The 27,320-nt window shown below is 46.4% G+C and overlaps 2 protein-coding genes and 1 long non-coding RNA gene across 7 annotated transcripts; 1 reads left to right on the top strand and 2 right to left on the bottom strand.

Annotated features, from left to right (window-relative positions):
• Positions 1-266: 266 nt before the first annotated feature.
• LOC310837701 (zinc finger protein RFP-like) lies at positions 267-17,615 on the top strand. 4 transcript variants are annotated; one of them, XM_083724701.1, is made up of 8 exons: positions 267-945; positions 2,925-3,360; positions 7,013-7,108; positions 10,688-10,918; positions 12,739-12,761; positions 14,816-14,934; positions 15,422-15,451; positions 16,131-17,615. In XM_083724701.1, the coding sequence occupies exons 2-8, from the start codon at positions 2,938-2,940 to the stop codon at positions 16,637-16,639; spliced, it is 1,431 nt and encodes a 476-aa protein (XP_083580827.1). In that variant the 5' UTR covers positions 267-945; positions 2,925-2,937; the 3' UTR covers positions 16,640-17,615. The 4 variants fall into 4 exon arrangements, with proteins under 4 accessions (XP_083580827.1, XP_083580824.1, XP_083580825.1 ...); XM_083724698.1 differs by having other exon boundaries at positions 267-1,015; XM_083724699.1 differs by lacking the exon at positions 267-945 and adding an exon at positions 1,031-1,125.
• Positions 12,956-14,809, bottom strand: LOC310838309. Its single transcript, XR_014560914.1, has 3 exons — positions 14,358-14,809; positions 13,597-13,662; positions 12,956-13,069 (listed from the first exon to the last, which is right to left on the bottom strand). It is a non-coding gene; the product is annotated as an uncharacterized lncRNA (long non-coding RNA).
• Positions 17,258-26,708, bottom strand: LOC310837852 (butyrophilin subfamily 1 member A1-like). 2 transcript variants are annotated; one of them, XM_083725037.1, is made up of 6 exons: positions 26,555-26,708; positions 25,853-26,134; positions 23,940-24,044; positions 23,103-23,123; positions 21,845-21,877; positions 17,258-19,865 (listed from the first exon to the last, which is right to left on the bottom strand). In XM_083725037.1, exons 1-6 carry the CDS (start codon positions 26,652-26,654, stop codon positions 19,351-19,353), a joined length of 1,056 nt encoding a protein of 351 aa, XP_083581163.1. In that variant the 5' UTR covers positions 26,655-26,708; the 3' UTR covers positions 17,258-19,350. The 2 variants fall into 2 exon arrangements, with proteins under 2 accessions (XP_083581163.1, XP_083581164.1); XM_083725038.1 differs by having other exon boundaries at positions 25,853-26,186; positions 26,555-26,587.
• Between the last annotated feature and the right edge of the window lie 612 nt (positions 26,709-27,320).

The following is a 27,320-nucleotide window of genomic DNA, read 5'->3' as shown; positions in this document are numbered from 1 at the left end:
TTCTGCAGAGCTGTTTCTAAGCATCCGGTTCGTGCGAGTCTTCTCTCTGCAACTGTGTTTTGGGATTGCGGTGCAAATCCGAAATGCAGTGGTGGTTTGGCTTTAACAAAATCCAGTGGCGTAGCGTGGGTTGTCAGCACCCGGGGCAAGGCAAGTAATTTGCGCCCCCTAACCTGTGGATTTGCGCCCCCTAACCCTAACCCCCAGATGTTGCGCCCGGTGCGGCCGACCCCCCATGCACCCCACACGCTACGCCACTGACAAAATCAAGAGGATTCCTCCATTTCCTTGAGAAGAAGATTGAGAAGCAGTGTGGTATAGTGGTTAGTGTCGCACTAGGACCTGGGGGAAACCAGACCTGCTGCAATTGTGAAGCTCCCCCTTCCGGACTCTGGCATGGTCTTTTTCTTTTTTTGCTAAATACCCAGAGCCCCCAGGGCACTACAATTCATTCCGCACCCTTCTCAAGCCTTTAAGTGTTTCCAGGCAGGCAGGAAAAGTATTTGCCAGCATTGTATATCCAGGGTGTGGTAAAATGCACCCAAACACCCCCCCACGCCTCTTACACACATTTATTTCTTTAAATTATTTCAGGAGAACCTTGCAAAGCAGTGGGCATAAAATTGCTGCAAGCAACACCGATTTAAAAATAATAATAATCAGAAAACAGCTGTTTGCTTTCTTCTCCCTTAAGGAAACCACCTGGGGGTAGCTGGAAGAGACAACCTCTGGGAGCTGCCTATGGCAGCAAACCCAACTCATTTCCTTATTTCCAGTTTTTTAAACGCCCCGCTCCCTTTTTCTGTTGGTTTGTTATAATCCAGATGGGTGCCTTATAGGAGAGCTGACGCAGCCGGCAGAGATTGGGAGCGCTGTGCGGGGCGGAGTTAGGCCGCTGCTGGGCTCTCTCCTTAGGCCAGGCCGGGTCGGGCTTTTGCCTTGCAGGTTGGCTGATGATTCCCGGGGGTCGGACGCTGCATTTTAGCAGGCGAGAGCAAGAGGGGAGCAGAGCGAGGTAGGTGGGCGGGTGGAGAGAGAGAGCTGCAGGCGACGTGGGTGGAGATGGGACAGCTGAAAAGCCACGGGAGAAACCCCGGGAGGTCCGAAGCGTGGTCTGCTTAAGAGGTTTTGCTTTTCCAATTTAAACATTGTGGTGGCAGTGTTGTATAGTGGTTAGAGCGCTGAGGAAAGGTTCGGAAAAGATCAAAGGGATGGAGGAGCGACTCCCCTAACAAGGAAAAGCTGCAACGTTCGGGGCTTTTTAGTGCAGAGAAAAGGTGACATGAAAGAATGGGCATTTAAAATTGTTTGGAGGCATCACAGTCTTTCAGCCTCACCTACCTCGCAGGGTTGTTGTGAGGTTAAAATGGAGGGAGGGAGGGAGGAAGCATGTTTTGTCACCTTGTGCCCCTTGGAGGAAGGTGGGGTCAAAAAGTACTAAAAACTAATAAAACAATTAACTTTTGGGGAGAGAGAGGCTTGCCATAGTGGTACACATTGTGTGGCTTTTTCCTCCACTGAAGCAGTAGCCCTGTAGGAAAACTATAGGCTGCAAATGCACCATGCATTTAAAGTATATCCCCCCCCAAAAAAATAGAATCATGGGAACTGTAGTTTACTCCTCACAGAACTACAATTTCTGAAACTACATTTCCCACCATTCTTTTAGGGAAAATAAATAGGCACTGTGTGTTCTTTAAATGCATGGGGTGTACACCTAGAAACATATTGTATTGGGCCACAAATAAACCGAATGAATAATAATGTTATCTGATCGGGCTTTAGGCATTTTTGTAGTTTTTGCTTTGTGTAAATGCTGCTTTTGCAAGACAAGAGTCAAAGTTATTAAAGCAGGCTCAGCCCTTGGCAATAACTTCATCAGCCCAGTAGTTTGGAACAAATGAGGAAAAGGAACCAACTTTTTTATGAAAGCATCCCTGCCAGGAGATTTAGGAGTCATCCATCCTCTTCTACCCCACCCCCACCCCATAAGCCCGGGAAAATCATTCTTTAGTGCTCAAATGGTAATTCAAGCTTGCTGGGGGATGGTTCCCTGGGAAAGGAGCCGGACAAGAGGAAAACTGCTCAGTGTGGATGAGGCCTTAGAGGCAGTTCTGACACATTTATAATCTGCCTTTAGCCGTGTGCAGATGGCTTTAGTATTAATGACTTTGGGTACTTTCGGATGGTGGCTTTGCATTGCAAATGAGAATATTCAGATATTGCACCTGCATTCTTGGCAGCAATGTTTTAAGCAACATCAGATTTCCTCCATAAAAGTTAAATTTGGATTAAAGGGAGGTGTGCCAACAGTTCTATGCTGATGTTGCATAACAATTTGTTGTATGTTTTTATGCAGATGTTGTATGAACTCTGTAGAAACTCCCCCCCCCCCTTGCATAAACACCCATCCTTCATCTTTAAACAGCATACAGTATGATAGGAGACATTGGGCTGCAACCCTGTACAGGTTTCTTGAATAAATCTTTAATAGCGGGTCCTTCATCAGTATGGCCAACCTGTTGAATGCAGTGAGATTCTGCATTTATTTTACAATTATTTACTGTAATAAAACTTGTAAGCGGCTTACAAAAAGAATAACGTAATGAAATAAGCAGTAAAAATATGTAAAAGCAATTATTTAAAGCATTTTTTAAAAAATTAAATCAACAGTAAGTAAAAAACCAGATTAAAGCACATGTCAACATTCTGCATGTCAGGATAGGCTTCCCCAAACAAATATTGTTTCGGGGAAACTATTCCGAACATATGTTTGTCCCTCTAATAGTTAAAACCACCTTCAAACACTCCATCACTCCCTCCCTTGCAATCTAGTTCCCCGTGAGGCCACCACTTCCTGATTGCAAAAAGGAGACACGCCCCTCTCTGTAAGCAAAACTAAACTTTGTTCCTCTGCGTTGCAGCTAGAAGACGCCAATGGCTGCGCCGAACCCAGAGAAAAGCCTCCAGGATGAAGCCACCTGTTCCATCTGCCTGGATTATTACCAGAACCCGATGATGGTCATCGACTGCGGCCACAACTTCTGCCGGGACTGCATTGCCCAGTGCTGTGAAGGCTCCATTGCCAACGTGTTCTCCTGTCCGCAATGCAGAAAACCCTTCCCTTGGCAGAACCTGCGGCCAAACAGGCACCTGTGGAATATCGTTGAGCTGGCCATGCAGTTCAGCAAGCGGCGAGCCAAGGAGTCGGGAGAACAGGCGCTCTGCAAGAAACACCAGGAGCCGCTGAAGCTCTTCTGCGAATACGATCAAACGTCCATCTGCGTGGTTTGTGACCGGTCCAAGCTGCATAAATATCACAGCGTGATTCCTATAGAGGAGGCCGCTCAGGTTTACCAGGTAACGTGAGTGGCCGAGAGGGGCTCGTATTTGGGGGTGGGGGGGTGGGGAAGAGATTTTCAATCATGTTTTTCGTAATTGCTAAAAACAATGAGGTTTGATTCTTGAGGGGAGGGTCAGTTAACAGCCGAGAGCACAGGAAGGGAAGGGAAGCCGTTATTGGGGGGTCTAAGGATTGCACACACACGAAGGGGCAGGGAAGGGAAGACCTCGCCAGGTGAGAGCTGGGAGTGTCAGCACTTTCTGTGTGAGACAAAGGGAAAGAGCTACTTTTCATAGCATCGTGCAATTTTGAAGTTGGAAGGGACCCCAAGGGTCATCTAGTCCAACCCCCTGCAACGCAGGGATCTCAGCTGAAGCATTCATGACAGATGGCCATCCAACCTCTGCTTTAAAACCTCCAAGGAAGGAGAGCCCACCACTTCTCATGGAAGTCTGTTCCACTGCCAAACAGGAAGAGGATTCTACTTTCACTTTCAGTTTCGCTGTACAGTAGTTTGTTTTACTTTATTGTATTAAGAAACAGCTTTAATAAACTCTTATTTTTTTTAAAAAAGAAACAATGGAACAAACTCCAAATCTTATTTTTAATACGTTTTTATTGATTTTTTAACTATCAGTTCCAACAGTCATACAACGTATCTTCTCATCTTATACAAGGTGATATGATAGCCATGTTCAAATATATAAAAGGATGTCACATAGAGGAGGGAGAAAGGTTGTTTTCTGCTGCTCCAGAGAAGCGGACACGGAGCAATGGTTCCAAACTACAAGAAAGAAGATTCCACCTAAACATTAGAAAGAACTTCCTGACAGTAAGAGCTGTTTGACAGTGGAATTTGCTGCCAAGGAGTGTGGTGGAGTCTCCTTCTTTGGAGGTCTTTAAGCAGAGGCTTGACAACCATATGTCAGGAGTGCTCTGATGGTGTTTCCTGCTTGGCAGGGGGTTGGACTCAATGGCCCTTGTGGTCTCTTCCAACTCTATGATTCTAGGATTCTACAATATTTTAGACTTCCGTTAACACCTCTGATGATTTTCCGTTCTTTATCACTTATTCTGCATTTCTTAATTTCTATATTGCATTTAGTTGTCCTTAACTAATAATTCTTTTCATAGTCTTTCTTGTAATATTTCAAATAATCCACCTTACAAAACTTCTTGCAGTCCTACTAGCGTGATCTGTTCATCACAATTACTTTTCAAATAGTTCATATATTTACTCCCGTCCTCGAAGAATCTCTGATCCCGCAGGTTTCGAATCCTTCCTGTTAATTTATCTAATTCTGTATAGTCCATCAGTTTCATCCTCCATTCTTCTTTCGTCGGGAACAAACTCCAAATCAGTGGGGGTTCTTGGGGGTGGGGACATCTTAGAAGAACTGGAAAGCAACCAGGATTCATGTATTGGTACATATGAAACAACTTATTGCCAGGTTAGTTTGTCTAGCACTATATTACCTGCCCAGTCTGACAGTAGCGCTCCAGGGTCTCTGCAGGGTTCTTCCCCCTTAACCTGCTGTCTGGATCCTCTGTCTGCAAAGAACAGAGGCCTTCTTACCTTTCTCCATCCATTCTGCATCTCTTGTTTCCTCACTGTCTTATTTTAAGCTATAAGATCTTTGGGAAATTTGGGGTCATCTGCCGCCTGTCTCTTTGGAAGGTGCGACGTACTTCAGTAAGATAGCACTCCTGCAAACGGCTAATGTTAAACAGTCAAACTCGGGTCCCCAACCGTTGTTGGACTACAAATCCCATCATCCCTGACCACTGGTCCTGCTAGCTGGGGATGATGGAAATTATAGTCTAGCAACAGCTGGGGACCCAAGGTTGTGTTAAATTAGGCGTGGCCAAACTTGGCCCTCCAGCTGTTTTGGGATTACAATTCCCATCATCCCTGACCACTGGTCCTGTTAGCTAGGGATGATGGGAGTTGTAGTCCCAAAACAGCTGGAGGGCCGAGTTTGGCCATGCCTGTATTAAATCAAGGGGATTAAGCTTTGCAACTCCCTGAACAAGCCCCTCCCAAATCGTCACTTTCTTGGTGCAGCTTCTTAATTTTTGCCTTTAATGACAGAGAGGCTGTCATTAAAGACCTATAGGCCTGGGATTGTGGAGACAGGACCCTGTGACTTTCCAGGTGTGCTTGAACTGCAACTCCCATCATCCAGTGGCCAGGGATGATGGTGGTTTTCAAGCAGAGGTTGGATGGCCATCTGTCATGGGTGCCTTAGCTGAGATTCCTGCATTGCAAAGGGTTGGACTGGACCACCCTTGAGGTCCCATCCAATTCTGTGATTCTAAGGGAGCTACAGTTGATTAGAGCACAGTGCTGATTACACCAAGGTCTCAGGTTTGATCCCCATATGCAGGCATAGGCAAACTCTGGCCCTCCAGATGTTTGGGACTACAATTCCCATCATAGCTGTTAGCTAGGGATGATGGGAATGGTAGTCCCAAACATCTGGAGGGCCGGAGATTGCCTATGCCTGCCCATATGGGACAGCTGCATATTCCTGCATTGCAGGAGATTTGACTAGATGATTCTCAGGGTTTCTGCCAACTCTACAATTCTATTATTCTAGCGGCCCACAGATTTTCCCATTCCTGATACAGTGGTACCTCGGGTTAAGAACTTAATTTGTTCCGGAGGTCCGTTCTTAACCTGAAACTGTTCTTAACCTGAAGCACCACTTTAGCTAATGGGGCCTCCCGCTTCCGTCCTGCGATTTCTGTTCTCCTGAAGCAAAGTTCTTAACCCGAGGTACTACTTCTGGGTTAGCGGAGTCTGTAACTTGAAGCGTCTGTAACCCAAGATACCACTGTATAGGCTAGACTCGAAGAGCCAAACTTGATTTCAACATATTAAAAAAAAATTAAAAATTGTCCAGTAGCGCCTTCGAGACCAACTAAGTTTGTTTCAACAAACCTCCATAATTCCTTGATGTGTCCTTATCCCTGGGTGTCTCTCGCAAAATATTGCCACCAAAGCAACAAGCACAATCAATGCATTAGGAAAAGAAAGGGTGCATTTCCGTTCTCTTTTCAGACAGTATTGTTGTTTTATTTTGTCCTTCTCTTGGCCAGATTTTTCTTTTCTTTACCAGTATTTATAGGTCACCCTTTATTTGGGTTCTCTTGGGAGCAATAGACATAGCAACAGATGTCTTCTAGAAACCTGCTACAATTGTTTTATTTAGGATGCCTCAAGGGTGGCAAAATGAGGGCTATAAATGCAAAGAGATAAATGAAGGGTTGGTGTAATCTGTCATACAAAGTGGAGGCACTGCTTATCTCTTGGCTACTGCAAGCTTTTTCAGTTTCTGATTAATGGGAATTCAGATGAAGAAGGAAACTTTAAAACCTGGCTGGTGCTTGAGCACCACAAATACAGAAAAATGAACAGCATCTGTGTATCTCAGCGAGTGGGTAGAGGCTGGAAGATAATCAGTCTTATTTGAAGATTGTGTGTGAAATATGCCGGAGGAGCAGTTTTAGATTAGTTATACAGCACAGATGCAAATTTGCAATCTGATGGTATTCAGATGTTGTTACAGTGCTGAGCTTAAATAATTCTCTCTTGCATGTGTAGCTGCTTATTTGAGGAGGACATGGTGAATGGCTCAAAAAATGTGTTATTAACGTCTGTCTTAGGAGAAAATACATCACTGCTTGCAAACTCTGAAAGAAGAGAGAGAGAAGATTTTATCATTTAAATTAGATGCAGAGAAGCCAAGCCAGGATCTGCTGGTAAGTGCAACCACAATCGGAAGTTAGGAGTTAGCAACACCATTACATCTTCACTTGGTTTTTAATTTGTATATGGCGTTTCTACATTTCTGTGTGTTGGGAATTTCAGCTCTGTGTGTGTTATCCATGTAGAGTGCCAGTTTTTAGAAGCCCAGGACTATCAGTTTATCACCTGTATCTGTTTGGATCTACTTCAGTAAAGTGTACACCTAGAATTGATGTAGGTTCAGTTCAGCTTTTGTATAACAGCAATTACCGTATTTTTCGCACCATAGGACGCACCGGACAATAGGACGCACCTTGTTTTAGAGGGGGGAGAACAAGGGGAAAAAATTCTTCTGCTCTCTGCCCAGCGCCCCTTCAGCGAAGCAGCAGGAAGCGCTGCGCAGAGAGTGGGAGAATTTTCCCCCTTTTGTTTTCCCGCTCTAAAACAAGGTGCTGTTTAAGGTGCGTTCAGGCGGCTACCTTGGAAGCCTGGAGAGCGAGAGGGGTCGGTGCGCACCGACCCCTCTCGCTCTCCAGGCTTCAGGTTCCTTTCGACCTGCTCTTTGGGGCAGGAAGCCCACCACCAGCCCCAAAGAGCAGGTCAGGGAGCAGCGGCCATAGGCGCGCGTCACCTCTCCAGCCGGGAGAGGGTCACGGGGCGCTGCTTTAGCCCCGTGCGTGCTCTCCCGGCTGGAGAGGTGACGCGCGCCTATGGCAGGAGCCTCCATAGGTGCACGTCACCTCTCCAGCCGGGAGAGCGCGCGCGGGGCTAAAGCAGCCCCCCGCGACCGTCTCCTGGCTGGAGACGCGGGGCTGGGGCGGGGGAAGCCCGAGCTTCCCCCTCCTCCAGAACGGGACCCAGAGCCATGCCGAAGCTGCGCGCAGCTTCGGCATCGCTTTGGGAGCTTGCGGGGCTGGGGGAGGAGGAAGCCCTCCGCCAGCCTTCAAACCATGTCGGGAGACAGCGGGAGGGCGCGCTGCGCCTCTCCCGCTTTCTCCCGAGTTTGCGGGGCTGGCGACGGGGAGGAGCAGGTTCCACCCCCCGCCAGCCTTCCAGCCAAGTCGGGGGGCAGCAGGAAGGGCGCGCTGCGCCTCTCCCGCTGTCCCCCGAGTTTGCAGGGCTGGCGACGGGGAGGAGCAGGCTTCTCCCCCCGCCAGCCTTCTAACCAAGTCGGGGGACAGCGGGATGGCGGCGTTCCGCCTCCCCGCTGTCCCCCGAGCTTGTGGGGCTGGCGGTGGGGCTCTCCTGAAGCCTGGAGAGCGAGAGGGGTCGGTGCGCACCGACCCCTCTCGCTCTCCAGCTTCAGCGAAAGCCTGCATTTGCACCATAGGACGCACACACATTTCCCCTTCATTTTTGGAGGGGAAAAAGTGCGTCCTATGGTGCGAAAAATACGGTAATCAATTTGTATACAGGAGCGAATCTTTTGAGTTTGACATTTTATGTTTTTGTATGTGCTGGAAGCCGCCCAGAGTGGCTGAGGAAACCCAGCCAGATGAGTGGGGTACAAATAATACTATTATTATTATTAATGCTACTTTTAATAATACACGCATATATATACTCTCACAAGACATAAGGTGAAGAATAATAGTACTTAAAACTTTTCTTGTTACAAAGTCTAGATTCTTAAGATTTCGGTAATTCAAAACAGGAGAGCTTCTTTCTAAGTTCCCAGGTCTTTCCAGGTCTTGCAGGGTGCTGCCAGCATAGGTGCAGGCCATGCCGGATTTATATATAAGCTAAACAAGCTGTAGCTCAGGGCCCCACTTTCTTGGGGCCCCAGAAAAAAATTAAAGAAAAAAAATCTTGATGTACGTTTCCAAAATATAACAATTACTTTGATAAAATACATATTTTGTTATGTGCAAATGGCTTTAGATACCTATTAGGTCCACAAATTACCATATAGCATATATTCAACACAAAAAACAGGACAATTTGTTGTTGACAAAGGACAGCTGGATATAAAAAGGGCTCCATTATCTTCAGTAGCTTAGGGCCTCATCAAACCTAAATCCAGCCCTGGGTGCAGGCAAGCGAGCTGCTGATGGTAGGAAGCTGATTTTCTTGAACTTCAGAGCATATTTATATAGTGCCTGAGAACCTTGTCTGATAATATGTCACTGTCCCATAAATTAGTCTCAGAGCCTATACTATGTTATGGTTTCTAAACATCCGCACAAATTTTAACTATGTTAAAACTTGTTCATGCTCACTAAATAACATTCCCTATACTTTCGTAATATGCATAGTTGGAGACATGTACATTTCATCTGGATAATGCCGATTCTCAATTTGCTTTGACGAAGCAGTCCTAACATTAATACATTGGCTTACGATTCTTCTTATCGTGACATCCATATAACCAGCTCATCATGTTCAGACATTCCATAATCCAAAACTTACTGACACTGAAAGATGAGCAAAACTTCCAGTACCTTTGTCACATGACTGAGCATCTTCCAAATTTCAGCTAAATGGGGGTTTTCCAAACTTGGGTCTCCAGCTGTTTTGGGGCTACAACTCCCATCATCCCTAGGCAGCAGGACCAGTGATCAGGGATGATGGGGATTGTAGTCCAGAAACAGCTGGAGACCCAAGTTTGGGAAGACCCTGAGTTAAACTTTAACCTCAAACATTAGAGTTATATGTTCCAATGTGGTTCTGTGTTGTATAAAAAAACACCTTTCCACCTGGTGCATTAAGTTGACACCTATTGCCCCTCACAGTGTTATGAGCTTGCTTTGTGCACCTGTGAACTAGCTCTTGACAGCTGGATTCTGAAAGTAGCGATTTTACAAGAGCATCTAATTATAATCTGTTGCTGAGTTTCAATTTCAGCTGGTGTTTCACAACACCAGTCCAAGGCCAGCTACTCTTTCTGCAGAAGAAGACATGGCAACACACATCTACAACAACTCGGTGCAACACCTTTTTGCATTATATGCAATGGAAGCAGCCTGGGGAATAGCTGGATTTTGACATTACAAAGCAGGTGGAGGGAGCTTTTAGCCCTGTAGATGTTGCTGAGCTACACTTTCTATCAACCAGCGGCCAGGGATGTTGGGAGTTGTAGTTCAGCAACTTCTGGCGGGCCAAAGGGCACCCGTGCCTCTCGCAGAGACATTTGCTGTGGGTTAAACCACAGAGCCTAGGACTTGCCGATCAGAAGGTCGGTGGTTCGAATCCCCGCAACGTGGTGAGCTCCCATTGTTTGGTCCCTGCTCCTGCCAACCTAGCAGTTCGAAAGCACATCAAAGTGCAAGTAGATAAATAGGTACCACTCCGGCGGGAAGGTAAACGGCGTTGCCGTGCGCTGCTCTGGTTCGCCAGAAGCGGCTTAGTCATGCTGGCCACATGACCCGGAAGCTGTACGCTGGCTCCCTCAGCCAATAAAGCGAGATGAGCGCCGCAACCCCAGAGTCGGCCATGACTGGGGCTAATGGTCAGGGGTCCCTTTACCTTTATCTTTGGAACACACGAAATAGTGTTTTCATGTGTCAAGGTGCTTTCCTATGGGTGGGTAAGAAATATTACAAATAAATAAACCAGTGTCGTCCCCCCCGCCCGTTTGCACCTGTCCCAATCAGGCAGAAACTGAAGCCGAGAGGCAGAAGCTTGTGTTGGAATGTCAGCAGCTCCGCCAGTTTCTAGAGAAAGAAGAGCAGCTCCTGTTAACCCAGCTGCAGAAGCTGGAGATAGAGATTGAGAAGAAGAAGGAAGAGCATGCAGCTAAATTTTCCAAGGAGATTTCCCATATCAGCACTCTAATTGACGAGCTGGAGCAGAAGGGTCAGGAGCCGCCAGGTGGGCTGATGCAGGTAATGCTGTGTAAATCAATAAATGCCATTATTTAAGGGCCGTAGCGCAGTGATAGCACATGCAGAAGAAAGTCTCGGGTTCAGCCCCCGTCATCTCTAGGTAGGGCTGTGCTGGAGGGGAAGCTTTGCCTGAAATCTCGGAGAGCTGCTGCCAGTCAGAGTAGACAATACTGAGCTAGATGGACCAATGGCCTGATATGGTACAGGGCAGCTTTGTTTGGAAGAAGGGTTTGGATTTGATATCCCGCTTTATCACTACCCGAAGGAGTCTCAAAGCAGCTAGCATTCTCCTTTCCCTCCCTCCCCCGCAACAAACACTCTGTGAGGTGAGTGAGGCTGAGAGACTTCAGAGAAATGTGACTAGCCCAAGGTCAGCTGCATGTGGAGGAGCGGGATAGCGAACCCAGTTCACCAGATTACGAGACTACCACTCTTAAGCACTACACCACACTGGCTCTCTTGTTCCTAGTTATTTCCCATTTGGTTGCATCCTCCTCCTCATTTGGCCTTCTCACCCCTCTCACCGCATTCCTGCAGTGGTGCATTGTTGCAGGGTTAACACCTTTCCCGATCTCTGGAAGCCCAGTATTTCGAGCCTGGGGGAAAAGACGACCTGAGTTTCTGCTGGTGTTGTGTGGCCAAAGCAGGGCCTTCCTCCCCCTCAGCAGAGCAAGATCTTAGCCTGTGCTGTGTTGTTTGTTGGCATCCATCTGTCTCGAGAGACAACAGAGTGCGTCTCGGAGGAGGAGTTTGGATTTGATATCCCGCTTTGTCACTACCTGGAGGAGTCTCAAAGCGGCTAACATTCTCCCTTCCTCCCTCACAACAAACACTCTGTGAGGTGAGTGAGGCTGAGAGACTTCAGAGAAGTGTGACTAGCCCAAGGTCACCCACCAGCTGCATGTGGAGGAGCGGGGAATCGAACCCGGTTCACCAGATTACGAGTCCACTACTCTTAACCACTACACCACACTGGCTCTGGGGGTGAAGTCAAACTGGGCAGTGTGTATGAAGGTCCTGGGTTGCCCAGACGACAAGATTCCCCCACTCTCGGCCTCACGGTTGAAAGAAAAGCAGAGCAATACGTTTGGCACCTGCTTGGCTGCAGGAGTTGCCAGAAGGAGGCATACAAGGTGCCTTAGGGACTCCACTCCAATTTGTGTAGGTTTTACTCCAGGGGTAGGCAACCTAAGGCCCATGGGCCACAAGCGGCCTACGGGGGTTGTTTAACCGGCCCATGAGCCACCCCTGAACCGAGCCTCCCGCTCCGTGAGTCCCTGCGCCCTGCGCTAAACTGGCACAGCACGGGGACTCACTTCCACGGTGCCGGAAATTGCGTCAGTGGAGAAATCGCAGGCTCACGTGCAAGTGCAATCTGGCCAAGGGAGGGATCTCCGCTGGAGTGAACTGGTCCAGGCAAGGTAAACCTTGCTGACCCCTGATTTACTCCTTAGGTTTCTCTTCTCCCAGAGATATCCCGCAAGGCAGTAGGTATTGTTCTATGCCTCCACAAAGAGACTAAATGAATTGGTTTGTTAATGCTGCCAAACTGAAACGAATGCTTTGAGGGTTGAAAGCAAAATGAGCTGGGAAAATAGTAGGTATTTGATGCAGCAACCTTTTGACGGCTGGGCATGTCTAGGCCTGGTCAGTGCCTGGATCAGGGGCCACCAGGGAAACCTACGAATGCCGTTTCTAGTTTTATGATGTAAGGAAAGCAGGATATAAGATGAACCCCTGTAGAAATTAATTCCAAATATGACGGGTGTTGGACTGGGCAACCTAACCTCTCTGTCTTGTCTCCTCTTTTTTCTCGCTAGGATATTGGAAGTATCTTCAGCAGGTATGAGGCCGTTCTTCCTGTTGCCATTTCACCTCCCTTCGCAGAAGGCAATTCTAGTAATGTTCTGCACGCATGCCAAGATCAAAAGCAGTATGTCTGAGTGGGAGAGCGTGGTTGTGCTGGTGTCAGCCTTCTCCAAATCATCTGCTTAGGAGGGAATGCTGCCTTTTTTATATATACAACATTCCCCCCCCCCCCAGTTTGTACATCTCAAAATAAACGTTTTACATCATGCCATGAAACAATGGACTTAACCTCCTTCGCTTTTCATGGTTCATTTTACTTACCTATCGTTCCTGTATATTTTACTATAACCAATCTAATTGTTTCTCCATTTTTTATTTTTTTTAAATATGTTTATTACGTTTTTACAAAAAAAAATATAGCCACCACAAAAGTAGAAAGAATGTAAAAAGAAGTAAAACATAATAAAAAATAGACATAAAACAGATCAAAACCCTAGAATATAGAATACAGTAAAGAAAAATTCCACCCAACCAAATACAAAAACATAAAAACCCCAACTTTTTCGATCATACTTAATTAAGTTCCTTTCTTGACTTCCTCACACCTCCCTTTTTTGTGTTCCTCTTTACCCAATCAGATACAGCAAATCCTTACCCTCTTTCAGATCTCGTTTCTAATTATTAAGTTCATTCTACTATGTCACCAATCTTTTCACCTCATACTTAAACACTTTTATAATATCGTTTACTTTCGACATAATATCACTTTAATCTTTCCTCCTTTTCTGTTGCATTTTGCGTACTTTTTTAAGCTATATCACTAATGCCTTATTATTTCCAAATCCAACATTATTTTAACATTCATAAACTTTGCAGTATTCTAATCGTTTCTCCATTTTGCATCCTCCAGATATTTACCGTGCTGTTGAATTTATCTAAATACAGTGGTGCCTCGCAAGACGAAATTAATTCGTTCCGCAAGTCTTTTCGTCTTGCGAGTTTTTCGTCTTGCGAAGCACGGTTTCCCATAGGAATGCATTGAAAATCAATCAATGCGTTCCTTTGGAAACCGCCTTCAGACCAGGTCCGGGGACAGTCTGTCCCCCGACCTCTTCTGAAGGCCGGCGGGGGGGGGGCCAAAGTCTTTGCTTCCCCCCCGCCTGCCTTCCCGGGAGAGCGGAGACTTCTCCGCTGTCCCGGGGCGATCTTAAAATGCTGGCGGGCGGCAGCGAAGGCTGCGTTTCTCCGCTCTCCCGGGAAGGTCCAGGACCTCTTCTGAAGGCGGGCGGGTGGCAAAAGTCTTTGCTCCCCCCGCCTGCCTTCAAAAGCCATCCGGGATAGCGGGAAGCGCTTCCCTGCTATCCCGGACTGCTTTTAAAATGCTGGCGGTGGGGAGCAAAGCCTTTCGGCCCCCGCCGGCCTTCCTGGACCTCTTCTGAAGGCCGGAGGGGGGGAAAGGCTTTGCTCCCCACCGCTAGCATTTAAAAGAGGTCCCCGGAGATTTCCTTATGGGCTTTCTTCTTGCGAAGCAAGCCCATAGGGAAATTCGTTTTGCGAAGCGCCTCCAAAACGGAAAACCCTTTCGTCTAGCGGGTTTTTCGTCTTGCGAGGCGTTCGTCTTGTGGGTCACCACTGTACTACCAGCGTTTTCAATTGTACAGTTGTTTTCTAAATATTCAAGGGGGGATTCTCTTTGAATAAAGATTCTTCTTGCTCTCTTATTCTATAAATTAAACGTGCTGCTTCCACAAATTCTATCATCTTAAGTTGCCAACCTTCCTTACTTGGGATCTCGCTCACTTTCCATCTTTCGGCTTGGACTACATAGGCCGTTGGTCTGATCCACTGGGATGCTTCTTGCATCCTTCCCCTTCTACCTAGAGCAGAATTTTCACTAGCATGCACCCCTAGCGCACCCCCAACCCCACCCCCAAAGTTACAAATCCATTGGCCAAGGTTGTAGTTTACCTTCCGTCAGCTTGGCCAGCTGTTTACACTATGTAGATGCATTCTGCGCCTGATGTTCTGAGAAGCTGCAAGTGAATAAATATTTCTTTTCATGCGGTTTCCTGTTTGTCAAACCTCTAGGTGCAAGAGGGGCAAATTTCAGTTTCCTACTCCACCTGATTCTTCGGAGCTCAGTACAATGCTTCAGGAATTCTCCAAAGAGAGTGCTTCACTGCAGGGCAAACTGAGGAAATTCAGAGGTACTCAATGGGTTTCTGAAGCTGATTGCTGGGGTGGAAATTTTACTGTTGTTCTTATTTAGCTCTTTATCCAGGATTCAGAATAACATAGTTATTCTTTAGTGGTTGAAATTGTTGGGATTGGATTGTGATGACTAACTTGTCCCTTTGATTTCAAGGATCTTAATGCATGATGGCCTGGATCCATAGGGCTACAATATTGTGAGCTTGATAGTTTACTTGCTATCTAATAATAATAATATTAATAATTAATAATGGTATCATTGCTGTAAATGTGTGCTCCAAGGCTTGATGCCTACAAAGCTGAGAGAAATTAGAAGTGCAATTGGGTAGCTGTAGATTTCCAAAGTGATAATACTCCTAAGGCTTTAGAATGGGGCATGTGAATTAATGGTGTATTAATATACAAAGTTCATCTGTTGCTAAATATAACACATTAACAAATCATAGAAGTTTGCATATGCTTATCCTCCTTTTCTTCCTCTAGAGACTTTGGATGAACAAAAGTGGGTAAATGGTAAGTCCCCACAGATTCTGGATATCTCACAGTAAAGATGGATTCATGCCTTTTTGTATTTAAAAAAAGAAAAGAGGCAACCTGTGGTTTTTGACATATTGTTGGACTACAACTCTCCTCGTTCCCAGCCATGCTAGCTGAGACTGATGCGCGAGTCTCCGATCAGGAGGAATGCTCAATAAATAGGCCGCCTTCAGAAACAACGATCTGCAGCAGATGAACAGTTACTTGTTTTATACATTGGTCTTTGGGAAAGGTTTGTGGAGCTTGGCTCCATGCCTGACGGTTGCATTCGATCTCTTGCATCTGAAGGAGCATCTCCATCCCCATCATTCTACCCGGACACTGAGGTCCAGCACCGAGGGTCTTCTGGTGGTTCCCTCACTGCGAGAAGCGAGGTTACAGGGAACCAGGCAGAGGGCCTTCTTGGTAGTGGCGCCCTCCCCGTGGAATGCCATCCCACCAGATGTCAGAGAGAACAACAACTACCAGACTTTTAGAAGACATCTGAAGGCAGCCCTGTTTAGGGAAGCTTTTAATGTTTGATGTATTACAGTATTTTAATATTTTTTTGGAAGCCACCCAGAGTGGCTGGGGAAGCCCAGCCAGATGGGCGGGATATAAATAAATTATTATTATTATTATTATTATTATTATTATTATTATTTATTAATTACAGAGAACGTGACACTGGACCCCATGACGGCTCACCCTCGATTTGTTGTGTTTGATGGTCAGAAAGCTGTCGCATGGGGATCTGTCCGCCAGGAGCTTCCCTACAGCACCGGACGATTTGACCCCACCCGCTGCGTGCTTGGCTGTCAAGGATTCACCTCAGGGAAGCATCATTGGACAGTGGATGTGAGCAAAGGAACTTTCTGGGCTGTGGGTGTAGCCAAAGAATCTGTGAAGAGGAAAGGACACCTGAATATTGTCCCTGAGGAGGGAATCATGGCTGTGGGTTTTAACAACGGTCAGTACAAAACCTTAACGTCGCCCCCAACCATTCTGAACCCAAGTAAACACCCCCAAAAGATTCAAATCCGTTTGGACTATGAAGGAGGAACGGTGGGGTTTTTTGATGCGGAAGAAAACAAGCGCCTTGTTCTCTTTAGTGTCAAATTTGTGTCAAAAATATTTCCTTTCTTCCGAGTTGGGGACATGAACACTGTGCTCCGCCTGTGTTAAATTATATCTGTTCTTCTGTTGGACTTGGGTCTTTGGCCCTTCTAGTGTCAACATAACTCTCTCTGGCTGTAACACACAATACTGAGCTTCAACACGGTTAATACAACAGCTGCTTTTGACTTGCCTTAATTCCCTTATCAGGTTACTATATATTCTGAATGGATACTGGAGCCTAGGCTTACAGAATGTAGGAGACCCAAATGCATATACCATTTAAAACTACTTCGTAGATATAGCTTCTAGTATGTTTTAGCAATATCTTTGTCTCTCCCGGCTATATTTCCTCTCATTTGGATACAGATTCCAAAGTACAACATTTGTACCCCTCATATCAGATGCAAGTGGTACATCTTTTATACTGCAGCCTCTCAGAAATACACGGAAATGTGATCAGGCAAGAATCAAGATCCAGCTTGTGGACATATTGCTGTGAAAAAGGGGGATTGAAAGTGTGTATGTGTGTAGGTACAAAATCGATATGAGGATTTATGTACAGGTATTTTGCATTTGGATATTTGTACCCAAATGAAAGCAGTATTGCAAGAGCAAGCCAGTAGTTAACAGCTGAGTGCACTCAATTTATCCAAGCTAAGCTGAAATCAAGAAAGACGATGAAAATTTATAAGAAAAGTGGTGCTTTGTAATTTTAACATGGTAAATACAGGGATACAGGAGATCACCTTGGTTTTCAATTGAGATCTGTTTAGGATGCCTTGTTAACGTACCTTGCAAATTTTTACATTCTGGGAAAATATTTTTTTTAAAATTGCAGACTTTTTAAAGAAAAGTAGAGTAAAAGTTTATCCAAATTTGCGTAAGTATTTTAAGAAATCTTTTTTACTTTTACTTTTTATATAGAATGCTGGAATGAAAAAGCACAGGTGACAGGAAACGTTTAGGTACTGGGTTGTCAGAATTATTTGCTCTACCCTGTACCTGTTTGCCAAAACTTAATAAATGCTGACATCTCCTTAAATATGTTGCCATCCTTTACTCTATAAATACAATATTGGTCAACTTAAAAAGCCATTCTGCAAGCTTCTGCAATCGGCTCCTTTTCATTTGGAGGCTGTTTCAGTTCATGCCCCATTTAAAACACTTGCCGTTTTCTCTTTCCTTGAGTGGTTCAGTCTATAACTCACAAATGCCAATTCAGAGGAAACCTGATGGATGTTTGCTGCAATTTGGTGGCAAACAGCGGGTTTTCCCAGGGGAAAGCAGCAGTGTGGGTGTGCCCATGGTTAGATTCTTCCAATGTAGGCGTAAAGGTAAAGGGACCCCTGACCATTAGGTCCAGTCGCAGACGACTCTCGGGTTGCGGCACTCATCTCGCTTTATTGGCTGAGGGAGCCGGCATACAGCTTCCGTGTCATGTGGCCAGCATGACTAAAGCCGTTTCTGGTGAACCAGAGCAGCGCACAGAAACGCCATTTACCTTCCCGCCAGAGCGGTTCCTATTTATCTACTTGCACTTTGATGTGCTTTTGAACTGCTAGGTTGGCAGGAGCAGGGACCGAGCAACGGGAGCTCACCCTGTTGTGGGGATTTGAACCACCAACCTTCTGATCTGCAAGTCCTAGGCTCTGCGGTTTAACCCACAGCACCATAATTAATGGAATGCGGAACCATGCAGATCTCACCTTAGCACTGAAGAGGCTTTTATTTATGTTCATTTAAACAAATATTCAAGAATAACAACACACTTTTCACTAAAATCTTGGACATAATTACTTTAGGCAAATCAAGAATGCTACAGTATCACTGTCCGCCGTCTCATTACTCCAGTCCTCTTATGACTCTCAGTACGTCTTGTGTTTGGAGGACGGTTGGACAAATTGCTTAAAAATGAAAACTACCCACACATAGTGAATCCAGTCAGTGGAGGAGATTTGAATTGGTAAACACCAAAGGTGCTCTTGAATGCTTTTACCTGCATGCAATTCAAGGGGAGGCCGACCCACAAATATTCTTCCTTGGCTATCACATTTGAAGGCAGTGGCATATAATCAGAGCAACGCTTCCGTGGTTAACGCTTCCTCTGATATTGCCGCTGTTAGCTGTCAAACTAGCTGCTGATGGTGGCATCACAGAGCGAGGGTCATCCTCTGGTTTTGATTGCCTGTTTGTTTCATGCTCAAGGACGCCTTGTAACCTTCGTCCTGTCCATTTGCTCCTCTGCGAAGGGATAGCAGTTCGCCAGCTGCCCATGCTTTTCCTGCTGAAATTTGATGATGGTGGTGATTTAACTTATATGACTCCCACCTGGCTGGGTTGCCCCAGACACTCTAAGCCAGGGGTCAGCAACCTTTGTCAGCAGTGGGCCGGTCCACCGTCCCTCAGACCATGTGGTGGGCCAGGCTATATTTTTTTTGGGTGGGGGGGGAATGAACGAATTCCTATGCCCCACAAATAACCCAGAGATGCATTTTAAATAAAAGGACATAATCTACTCAGGTAAAAACATGCTGATTCCGGGACCGTCCACAGGCCGGATTGAGAAGGCAATTGGGCTGCATCCGGCCCCCAGGCCTTAGTTTGCCTACCCCTGCTCTAGGCTGCTTCCCACAAAATATTTAAAAGCGCAGGAAAACATAAAGCAATAGATGCACACATCCCATCTGCAGTGCATAAGCAGAGATGACTTTTGAGGTGCCTTCCAAGTCCGCTGTGTCATGCCTTGCTTGCCCATTAAACATCACACAAGGAAGGTCTCAGGGGCACAGTCGAAGCCAGCATCCCACCCCGACCTGCAGGAAAGGGAAGACCACCTCCCCGTCGAAAGCAGCAGAGGGGAAAGTGAAGATGGGTGTCTTGTGGTTGACGTCATGAAACGCCACTTGCCCCCTCTCGTAGTCCAAGTAAATCCCAAGTTTCCTGGGTCTCTTCCGCAAAGACAGGGGCGTCTCGGGGACGGTAAGAGCTTGGTACTGGACCCGGCACTTCTCCACGGCCCAGATCCCTTCGCTGGGGTCAAGGCTGAGGCACTCCTTCCTCTTCACGGAACCCCTTGCCAGCCCCACGGCCCAGTACCCCTCTTCGCCCACCTCCACTTCCCAGTAGTGTCTTCCTGAGCAAAAGCCCTCGCTTCCCAAAACGCAGCGCTCGAGGCTGAATCTCAGGGGGCTGTCAGGCAGGCTGTGCCATGTGAAGCCTTGTATGACGTTCTTCCGGTCCGCAGACAGGATGAGCTCGTTGTTCGCTGTGTCCGGATCCAGGGTTACATTTGCTGCAGGGTGGAGAAGATGAGAAGGAAAGAGGTCACGGAAGGAAGGAGGGCAATATCAGTGTTAACCAGACAGTGTTGCGGCTGAGGGCCAGCGTAACCAGTTGCACTGGCACGTGCTATCTGCCTGCTGCCTTCTTGACTTATTGGAATATTCTAGAAAGAATTGGTCTTGAACAGGTTGCTTAGGCAACAGAAAAATCTCGTAACAGGAGCCTCTATTAAGGGCATGTGGTCATTAAAGGTCAAAGTCAGTGTGTAAATGAACAAAGTTGAAAACGAGCAATTGAATCTCAGAGTCGGATGGATAGAGGAGAAGGAATTATGTTGTTTTATTTGACCCAGTGGCGTAGCGTAGGGGGGGCCGGCCGCACCGGGCACAACATCAGGGGGGCGCGCTCGCCGCCTCTGGAGTCGCCGGAGAGCCTCGGGCGCAGGCTGTAGCAGAGCCCCATGTCTCGCGGAACCGACGAGCTGTGCGCGCGTCTGGGCTGAAGGCTCTCAGCGCTCGCCGCGGTCCCCATGCGTCAGGGCTGTTATGTAGTGAAGTTTCACCCTGGGCCAGCAGGGGGATACTGTATATAGTTTTCACTCAGGTCTGTAGATAGTTTTCACTCAGGTCCACGTCAGTTATTTTAGGCGGGAACTCTGGGCTGTTGTTGCTACAATGTTGACAGCCGGCTGCCTATAAAAGCAGGCTGGCTGAGCTGTTTGCAGTTAGTTCTACTCCAGCTTACAAAATAAAGAGCTACTTGGAGAAATCGCTGTGTCATCTGCTATGTCAACCCACAACTTAACAAGAGCCGCGGAGGGCGCGCCAGGCAACCCCTCCTCACAGCCCCGCTGCCGCCGCTGCTGCTGCAGCTGCTGGGCCATGTTGCATTTTCCTCGCCTCTCTGCCCTCCTCCTCCTCCGGGCAAGCAGCGTCGTTTGGGCGGCAGCGCCAGCGGCAACTCACCTCAGATCACCTGACACGGACCCCCCGCCGCCGCCGTGGCTACCTTACCATAAATAGCCCAGCCCAGGCAGCAGCAAGAAGAAGCTGGCAGCGGTGGCAGGTTAGGGGGCGCAAATTACTTGCCCCGGGTGCTGGCAACCCACGCTACGCCGCTGATTTGACCAGTGTAAATTTGTGTAAATAATAAAGATTTTCTGTAAGAAGAAACTGCTGCAAGTTTGAATTAAAAGAATACACCCAAGAGTAGATGCTCACACATCAACTTTATGCACCGGTAATACTATCTGGCAGTCAAGTGGAAGAATCGCCTTTCCCCCCTAGAGATTTGAAATTTCTCCACAGCAGTAGTGTTTCCTTAAATTGGTTCATTCATTTCATATGGTTGATACACTGCTTGATTGTAAAAAAATAAAAATAAAATTCCCTCAGGGGTTGATGAAATGAAGGAAACAACAAAATCTTTAGTCAAAACTTATCTGAGCATTCAAAAAATTGAAACCAGCAGCAAACTAAAAACACACCAGCATTCCAATACCTGAGTAGGCTTGTCTAAGCAAAAATGTTTTTGGCAGGTGCCGAAAAGAGTACAGGGATATCAACAGGTGCCACCACACTAAAATATCTATTTATTTCAGATGCAGAACAGGTATTCTGTGGCACCAGTGGAGGATATCAAGGTTTGTAAAACGCTTAGAGATTTTCTTGTTCTTTAAAAACAAACAAATCAAGTGGTATATAAATCTTGATAAACAAACAAAGATTCCCGTAACCGTTGAGAATCTTCTGAAGTAACTATTAAAAAACGTGACCCGAATGGATAACACCAGATTCCCATCACATGGTGAGTGCTAAATCTCACCACGCGAAAGATATTCACCTCACAGGTTCTCCTTCCCCACCCCACTCAACCGCACCATGGTAGTTTTATTGCGTCCTCAATTAATGTGAAAAAGGGAGTGGCAACAGATTTCATGCCTGAAATAATGCATTGTGACACGCATACGAAAACAGGAGAGCCGTTTACCTTTTTTGATTGGCATCACCAAGTTCCTCCAACCTAAAAGCAACCACACAATGACAAATTAACATTGATATGGAAAATCTTGATCTTTGGGTGCTTTATGCATAAAAAACACCAATACTATTTCAGTGCTGACAGCTATGTAGGCCTGGCACAAGACAAGGTACCATCTGAGGGAGATGTGCTGACTGCGTTCTCTTCTGGTGTGCTGACCTCCTCTGAGGCCTGTTCTGAATAGTTTTTGGTGCCATTAAATGATATGGGCCCTTCTAGACTATCCTGGGTTATTTTGCCTCAGAGTAGGCCATTGGACATTGTACAGAGAGTGTCTGTGCTTTGTGGCAGTTCTGGGAACTGTAGTTCCCTCAAGAGCTTCAATTCCCAGCACCATTAAACAAACCACAGTTCCAAGGATTCTATTGGGAAAACAATGTTGAATATGTGCATGGGGAGAGCCCCCTCCTATAATTCAAACATTTTTTAAAAAAGGGAACCGAGGCTGAATGCCTCAGTTTGATGAATTTCACCTGTTCTTGGAAACATGGAGAGAAAACACCCAGTGTCCTGTAATAATAATAATAATAATAATAATGGTATAATAATAATTTATTATTTATACCCCGCCCATCTGGCTGGGCTTCCCCAGCCACTCTGGGCAGCTTCCAACCAAATACTGTATTAAAATACAGTAATACATCAAACATTAAAAGCTTCCCTAAGCAGGGCTGCCTTCAGATGTCTTCTAAAAGTTTGATAGTTGTTGTTCTCTTTGACATCTGGTGGGAGGGCGTTCCACAGGGTGGGCGCCACTGTTAGTGTAGAGTTAGCAGTTTTGCTACCTAACAAGCCTTATTCTAAACTGGGGAAAGGTTTTTGAAATACCTTTTACAGTGGAAATTCTGAATCAATTATTTTTACCCACTCAAGCTGCATGTGTTGTTTCAGCTGTTTTTGCTATTGGCTTGAACTGAACCAAACTTTCACGTCTACTTAAAAACAACAACCTAATTTTACTAAAATAGTCTCCCCCCCCCTTTTTTTTAAGACCACAGTCCAATACAGAGTCAGTGCAATTCTATGCACAATTACTGGGGAGTAAAGCCAAGTGAAACCAGTGGGATATGCGTCTGAGTAAACAACAAGAATTGTACTCTCAGGCATGGTTAAGTTTATTTAAATTAATGGACTTAAGACTGCCTGTCTCTGCACAGCACTGTGACCTAAATGTGTTTTTCTTCTCAAAAGAGGCAGAATGACTTACTCAGTTCTGCAGAAAGCTTTCCTAGAAGAGAAAGGAAAGAAGAAATAATTATAACTGCTGTAAACATTTGAGTGTACAATCTAGCCACCCGTTGTTTCTGGTCTGAATAAGGTGTGCCGATTTTCCTGTAGTATCATGATTAATTAAGAGCAAGACTGAAGCAGATGGGACCTCTTCTTTTTGGCAATACAAATTGTAAGTCTGGATGCACAATCTGGATTAGGCCCACTGTGGGGGCCAAGAGTTAAAGCCACAGCTTCTCATTCTGGTCCTGCTAGCTAGGGATGGTGGGAGTTGTAGTCCAAAAACAGCTGGAGACCCAAATGTGGGAAACACTGATATAGTCCAAACCCCTGCACCCACAACCCTGAGGTTAAGAGTCTGCTGACCTACAGACTGAGCTAGAAGATGCTACACAGTGCCACCTGGTATCAAAAGCACATAATGACACCATTTACACACTGGTGGCGCCGTGGGGTAAACCACAGAGCCTAGGACTTGCCGATCAGAAAGTCGGCGGTTCGAAACCCCGTGACGGGGTGAGCTCCAGTTGTTCAGTCCCTGCTCTTGCCAACCTAGCAGTTCGAAAGCATGTCAAAGTGCAAGTAGATAAATAGGTACCGCTCCGGCGGGAAGGTAAACGGCGTTTCTGTGTGCTGCTCTGGTTCGCCAGAAGCAGCTTAGTCATGCTGGCCACATGACCCGGAAGCTGTACGCCGGCTCCCTTGGCCAATAAAGCGAGATGAGCGCCGCAACCCCAGAGTCGGTCACGACTGGACCTAATGGTCAGGGGTCCCTTTACCTTTACCTTTATGACGCAGCTTCCTAGGTACTCACTGTTTATATTAAACAGGTAAAGGAGGAGGAGAATGAAACCGAGAAGAGCCAAGAGGGAGACACACAAACCAGCTATCCACTGAGAGATCTTTGGGAAGAAGTGATCTGAAAACAAAGCAAATTACCAACGATGTTATAAACCTGGCTTCTGAATCAAATAAAAGAAAAACAGATGCCAAAGATTTGGCAGCGCCTCTCCCTCCCCCCCGCTATTGCGTTCTCCCCCTTCTGATCACGCTGCAGGGGTTTTTATAGCCTTCTGAGCTGCATGCTGGTTCTGCACACTTGAGGCCCTGAATTTTGCCCTCCCTATCCTCCAAGCACTGAACTTTTAATAAGCCTCCTGTTCTGCAGGAAATTCCTGATCCTGAGAGGAGCTTCAAACGAGTCCCTGCTGCCGCAGTAGGAGCTCACCATTGCCCAGATCCTGAATCAAAAGTGATTTTAATCTAACATATTATAATATAGCACTTCTTCCTATCCTTGCTGAAATATACTCAGACATAACACTTGCTTCATCCAGCATGGCATCCCAGTACATATATATATGCAAGGGTGATGCTGTCTGGAACTGAATAGCAATATGTCCCAGAACTTTCGTCAGCCAGGGGTTTAAGGACTGCTGTGAGTTTGCAGGGGAAGGGGTAGTTTATTATGAAAGCCACTTTGAGAATCACCTGACTGAAAGGCAATAAATAAAATGGGGTCCCTGTGTCTTCCCCATCTCTCTCTCTCTCTCTCTCTCGCTCGCTCGCTCGCTCTCGCTCCCTACTGATGAAAATGTAACATGGAGCTGAGAAAGGGGTGCAGCAATAAAATTGCTAGCACATTTGCAACGCTCAGCAGGTTCCAGTATGGCTTCAACCTGGATGGGGAACTAGATCAGGGGTCAGCAACCTTTTTCAGCCGCGGGCCAGTCCACTGTCCTTCAGACCATGTGGTGGGCCAGACTATATTTGGGGGGGGGGGGGAATTGAACGAATTCCTATGCCCCACAAATAACCCAGAGATGCATTTTAAATAAAAGGACACATTCTACTCATGTAGAAACATGCTGATTCCTGGACCGTCTGTGGGCCGGACTGAGAAGGCAATTGAGCCGCATCCGGCCCCTTAGATTGCCTACCCCTGGACTAGATGACCATCAAGGTCCCTTCCAACTCTACAATTCTACAGTCCTATGAAATCATCTTGGTGCACATTTCAACAGCGAATTTAATCTGCCACTGTCTCTAATGACCTAGTTGGGAAGTGAGCCTGCTAGAAGTTCTCACTGGTTCTCTTCTTGAGTTCCTTCTCTTTAGAATACGTTGGTGTCAACGTTGGTTGACTTCAGGCTTCTCCCCTCACTCGTTCACTACACATCACTTGAGAATTTAAAACGCTGTGGGTTAAACCACAGAGCCTAGGACTTGCCGATCAGAAGGTCGGCGGTTCAAATCCCCGCGACGAGGTGAGCTCCCGTTGCTCGGTCCCTGCTCCTGCCAACCTAGCAGTTCAAAAGCACGCCAAAGTGGAAGTAGATAAAAAGGTACCGCTCTGGCGGGAAGGTAAACGGCGTTTCCGTGCACTGTTCTAGTTTGCCAAAAGTGGCTTAGTCATGCTGGCCACATGACCCGGAAGCTGTACGCCGGCTCCCTCGGCCAATAAAGCGAGATAAGTGTTGCAACCCCAGAGTCATCTGCGACTGGACCTAATGGTCGGGGTCCCTTTACCTTTACCTTTATACCTTCAAAGCACATTCAAAGTACATCCTTTCTCTCAAAGAATTCTGGCTACTGTAGTTTAGCCCTGACCCTTAACCAACTACATTTCCCAGAATTCTTTGAAGGAAAGACTATATTTTGAAGGCATCATTTGTACAGAGCAGCCCCAAAATACAGAACCGTTATCAAGAATTCTGGACAGCTTACCTGCTATATGAATAGTTGATTCCTTTTCTTGGTTGAGGAAGCTGTTCCGGACCACACAGGTTAGGCTATGATTTGAACTTCCTGTTAGGATGATGTCGTTCTGCACCTCAAACAACCCATTGCCCTCCATGGAAATTTTTTGTCCCAGTGAAGGGAAGTGCCTCCCATTCGGACCTCTCCATAGGATCTCAGGCTTTGGGTACCAACCACTGGATCGGCAAACTATTCGGATCCCCCTGTCCTGATAGCCTTCGATGGAAATAAGGGGGGCAAGGCCTGTTGCTGAATTGAGAACAAACAGAAATAGTGGGATAATTCAAAGTCTTCCTGGAATCTATTCAAAAGAAGCATAAAAAACCCAGCAACAACAACTGTTTCTTTAAACCGCTTTGAGGTTTTCTTTTCTTATAATCAATCGGTATAGTTTATGAAATAAATAAAAAGGTATCAGACTGCTCTAAATGTATGGCATGGTTGTGATGTTAATAATCTTCCCTGAGACCTGGGTTTGACCACAGCTGGTTCCTGAGCTAGATGGACCTAAGCATGCCACAACAACTTAGAATTTCACGGTACTTTTGGGTACGTATGAGAAGCTGGTATCTAGGCTGCTGGTAGATGATGATGATATCTCCCTTCAGAGAAAAATAAGACACTTTAGCCACGAACAATTTCTATGAGAGGTACTAGTGAGAGTCTTACCAGGGTCCACATTATTTATAGGTGGAATAACAAAGAAAATGGTGAGAATGAACAGAAAGGAACGCATTTCTGGGTCGCAAGAGAAGATGGTCACCTCCATTTTCTTTCTTTTCTGGCCTCTGGGGGATAAAGCAAGATAAAGAGAAAAAGAAAGAGAGAGAGACAGAAAGAGAAAGAGAGAGAGAGAGAGATTTACAAACTGATTATGATACCCAATCCTCTTTCTCTCTCTGTTTTCATAAAGTTTTGTAACTTAAGGTGCATGCCTGCGGAATGGTCCATGATGACCACAAGAAGATGCTAGGAAGATGTTACTTTGAGATTAGCTTAAGGATGGGGAGCCTCAGACCCCCAGGAGCTGAATATGGCCCTCCATGTCTCTCTATCTGGCCCTTGGTGCTCTTCCAATTATCAGCCTCTGCTAATTTGGTTACCTCCAGATGTTTTGAGCAACTACTGCCATCAGTCCCATCCAGCTCACATGCTGGGGCTGATGGCAGTCGCAGTCTAAAGCACCCAGGGGGCACCAGGTCGGCGACTGCTGCAATAGGCTTTTGTGATGGTTTGCAGTCCAGTATACTTGAAGGAGTGTCTCTACCCCCATCGTTCTACCCGGACACTGAGGTCCAGCGCTGAGGGCCTTCTGGCGGTTCCCTCCCTGCGAGAAGCCAAGTTAAAGGGAACCAAGCAGAGGGCCTTCTTGGTAGTGGCACCCGCCCTGTGGAACGCCCTCCCATCAGATGTCAAAGAGAAAAATAACTACCAG

This window comes from Podarcis gaigeae, assembly GCF_964106915.1.
Source record: "Podarcis gaigeae genome assembly, chromosome: 2".
Taxonomy (NCBI): Eukaryota; Metazoa; Chordata; class Lepidosauria; order Squamata; family Lacertidae; genus Podarcis; species Podarcis gaigeae.
The sequence above is the reverse complement of the archived record's forward strand: the minus strand, read 5'-3'. Positions and strand labels throughout refer to the sequence as shown.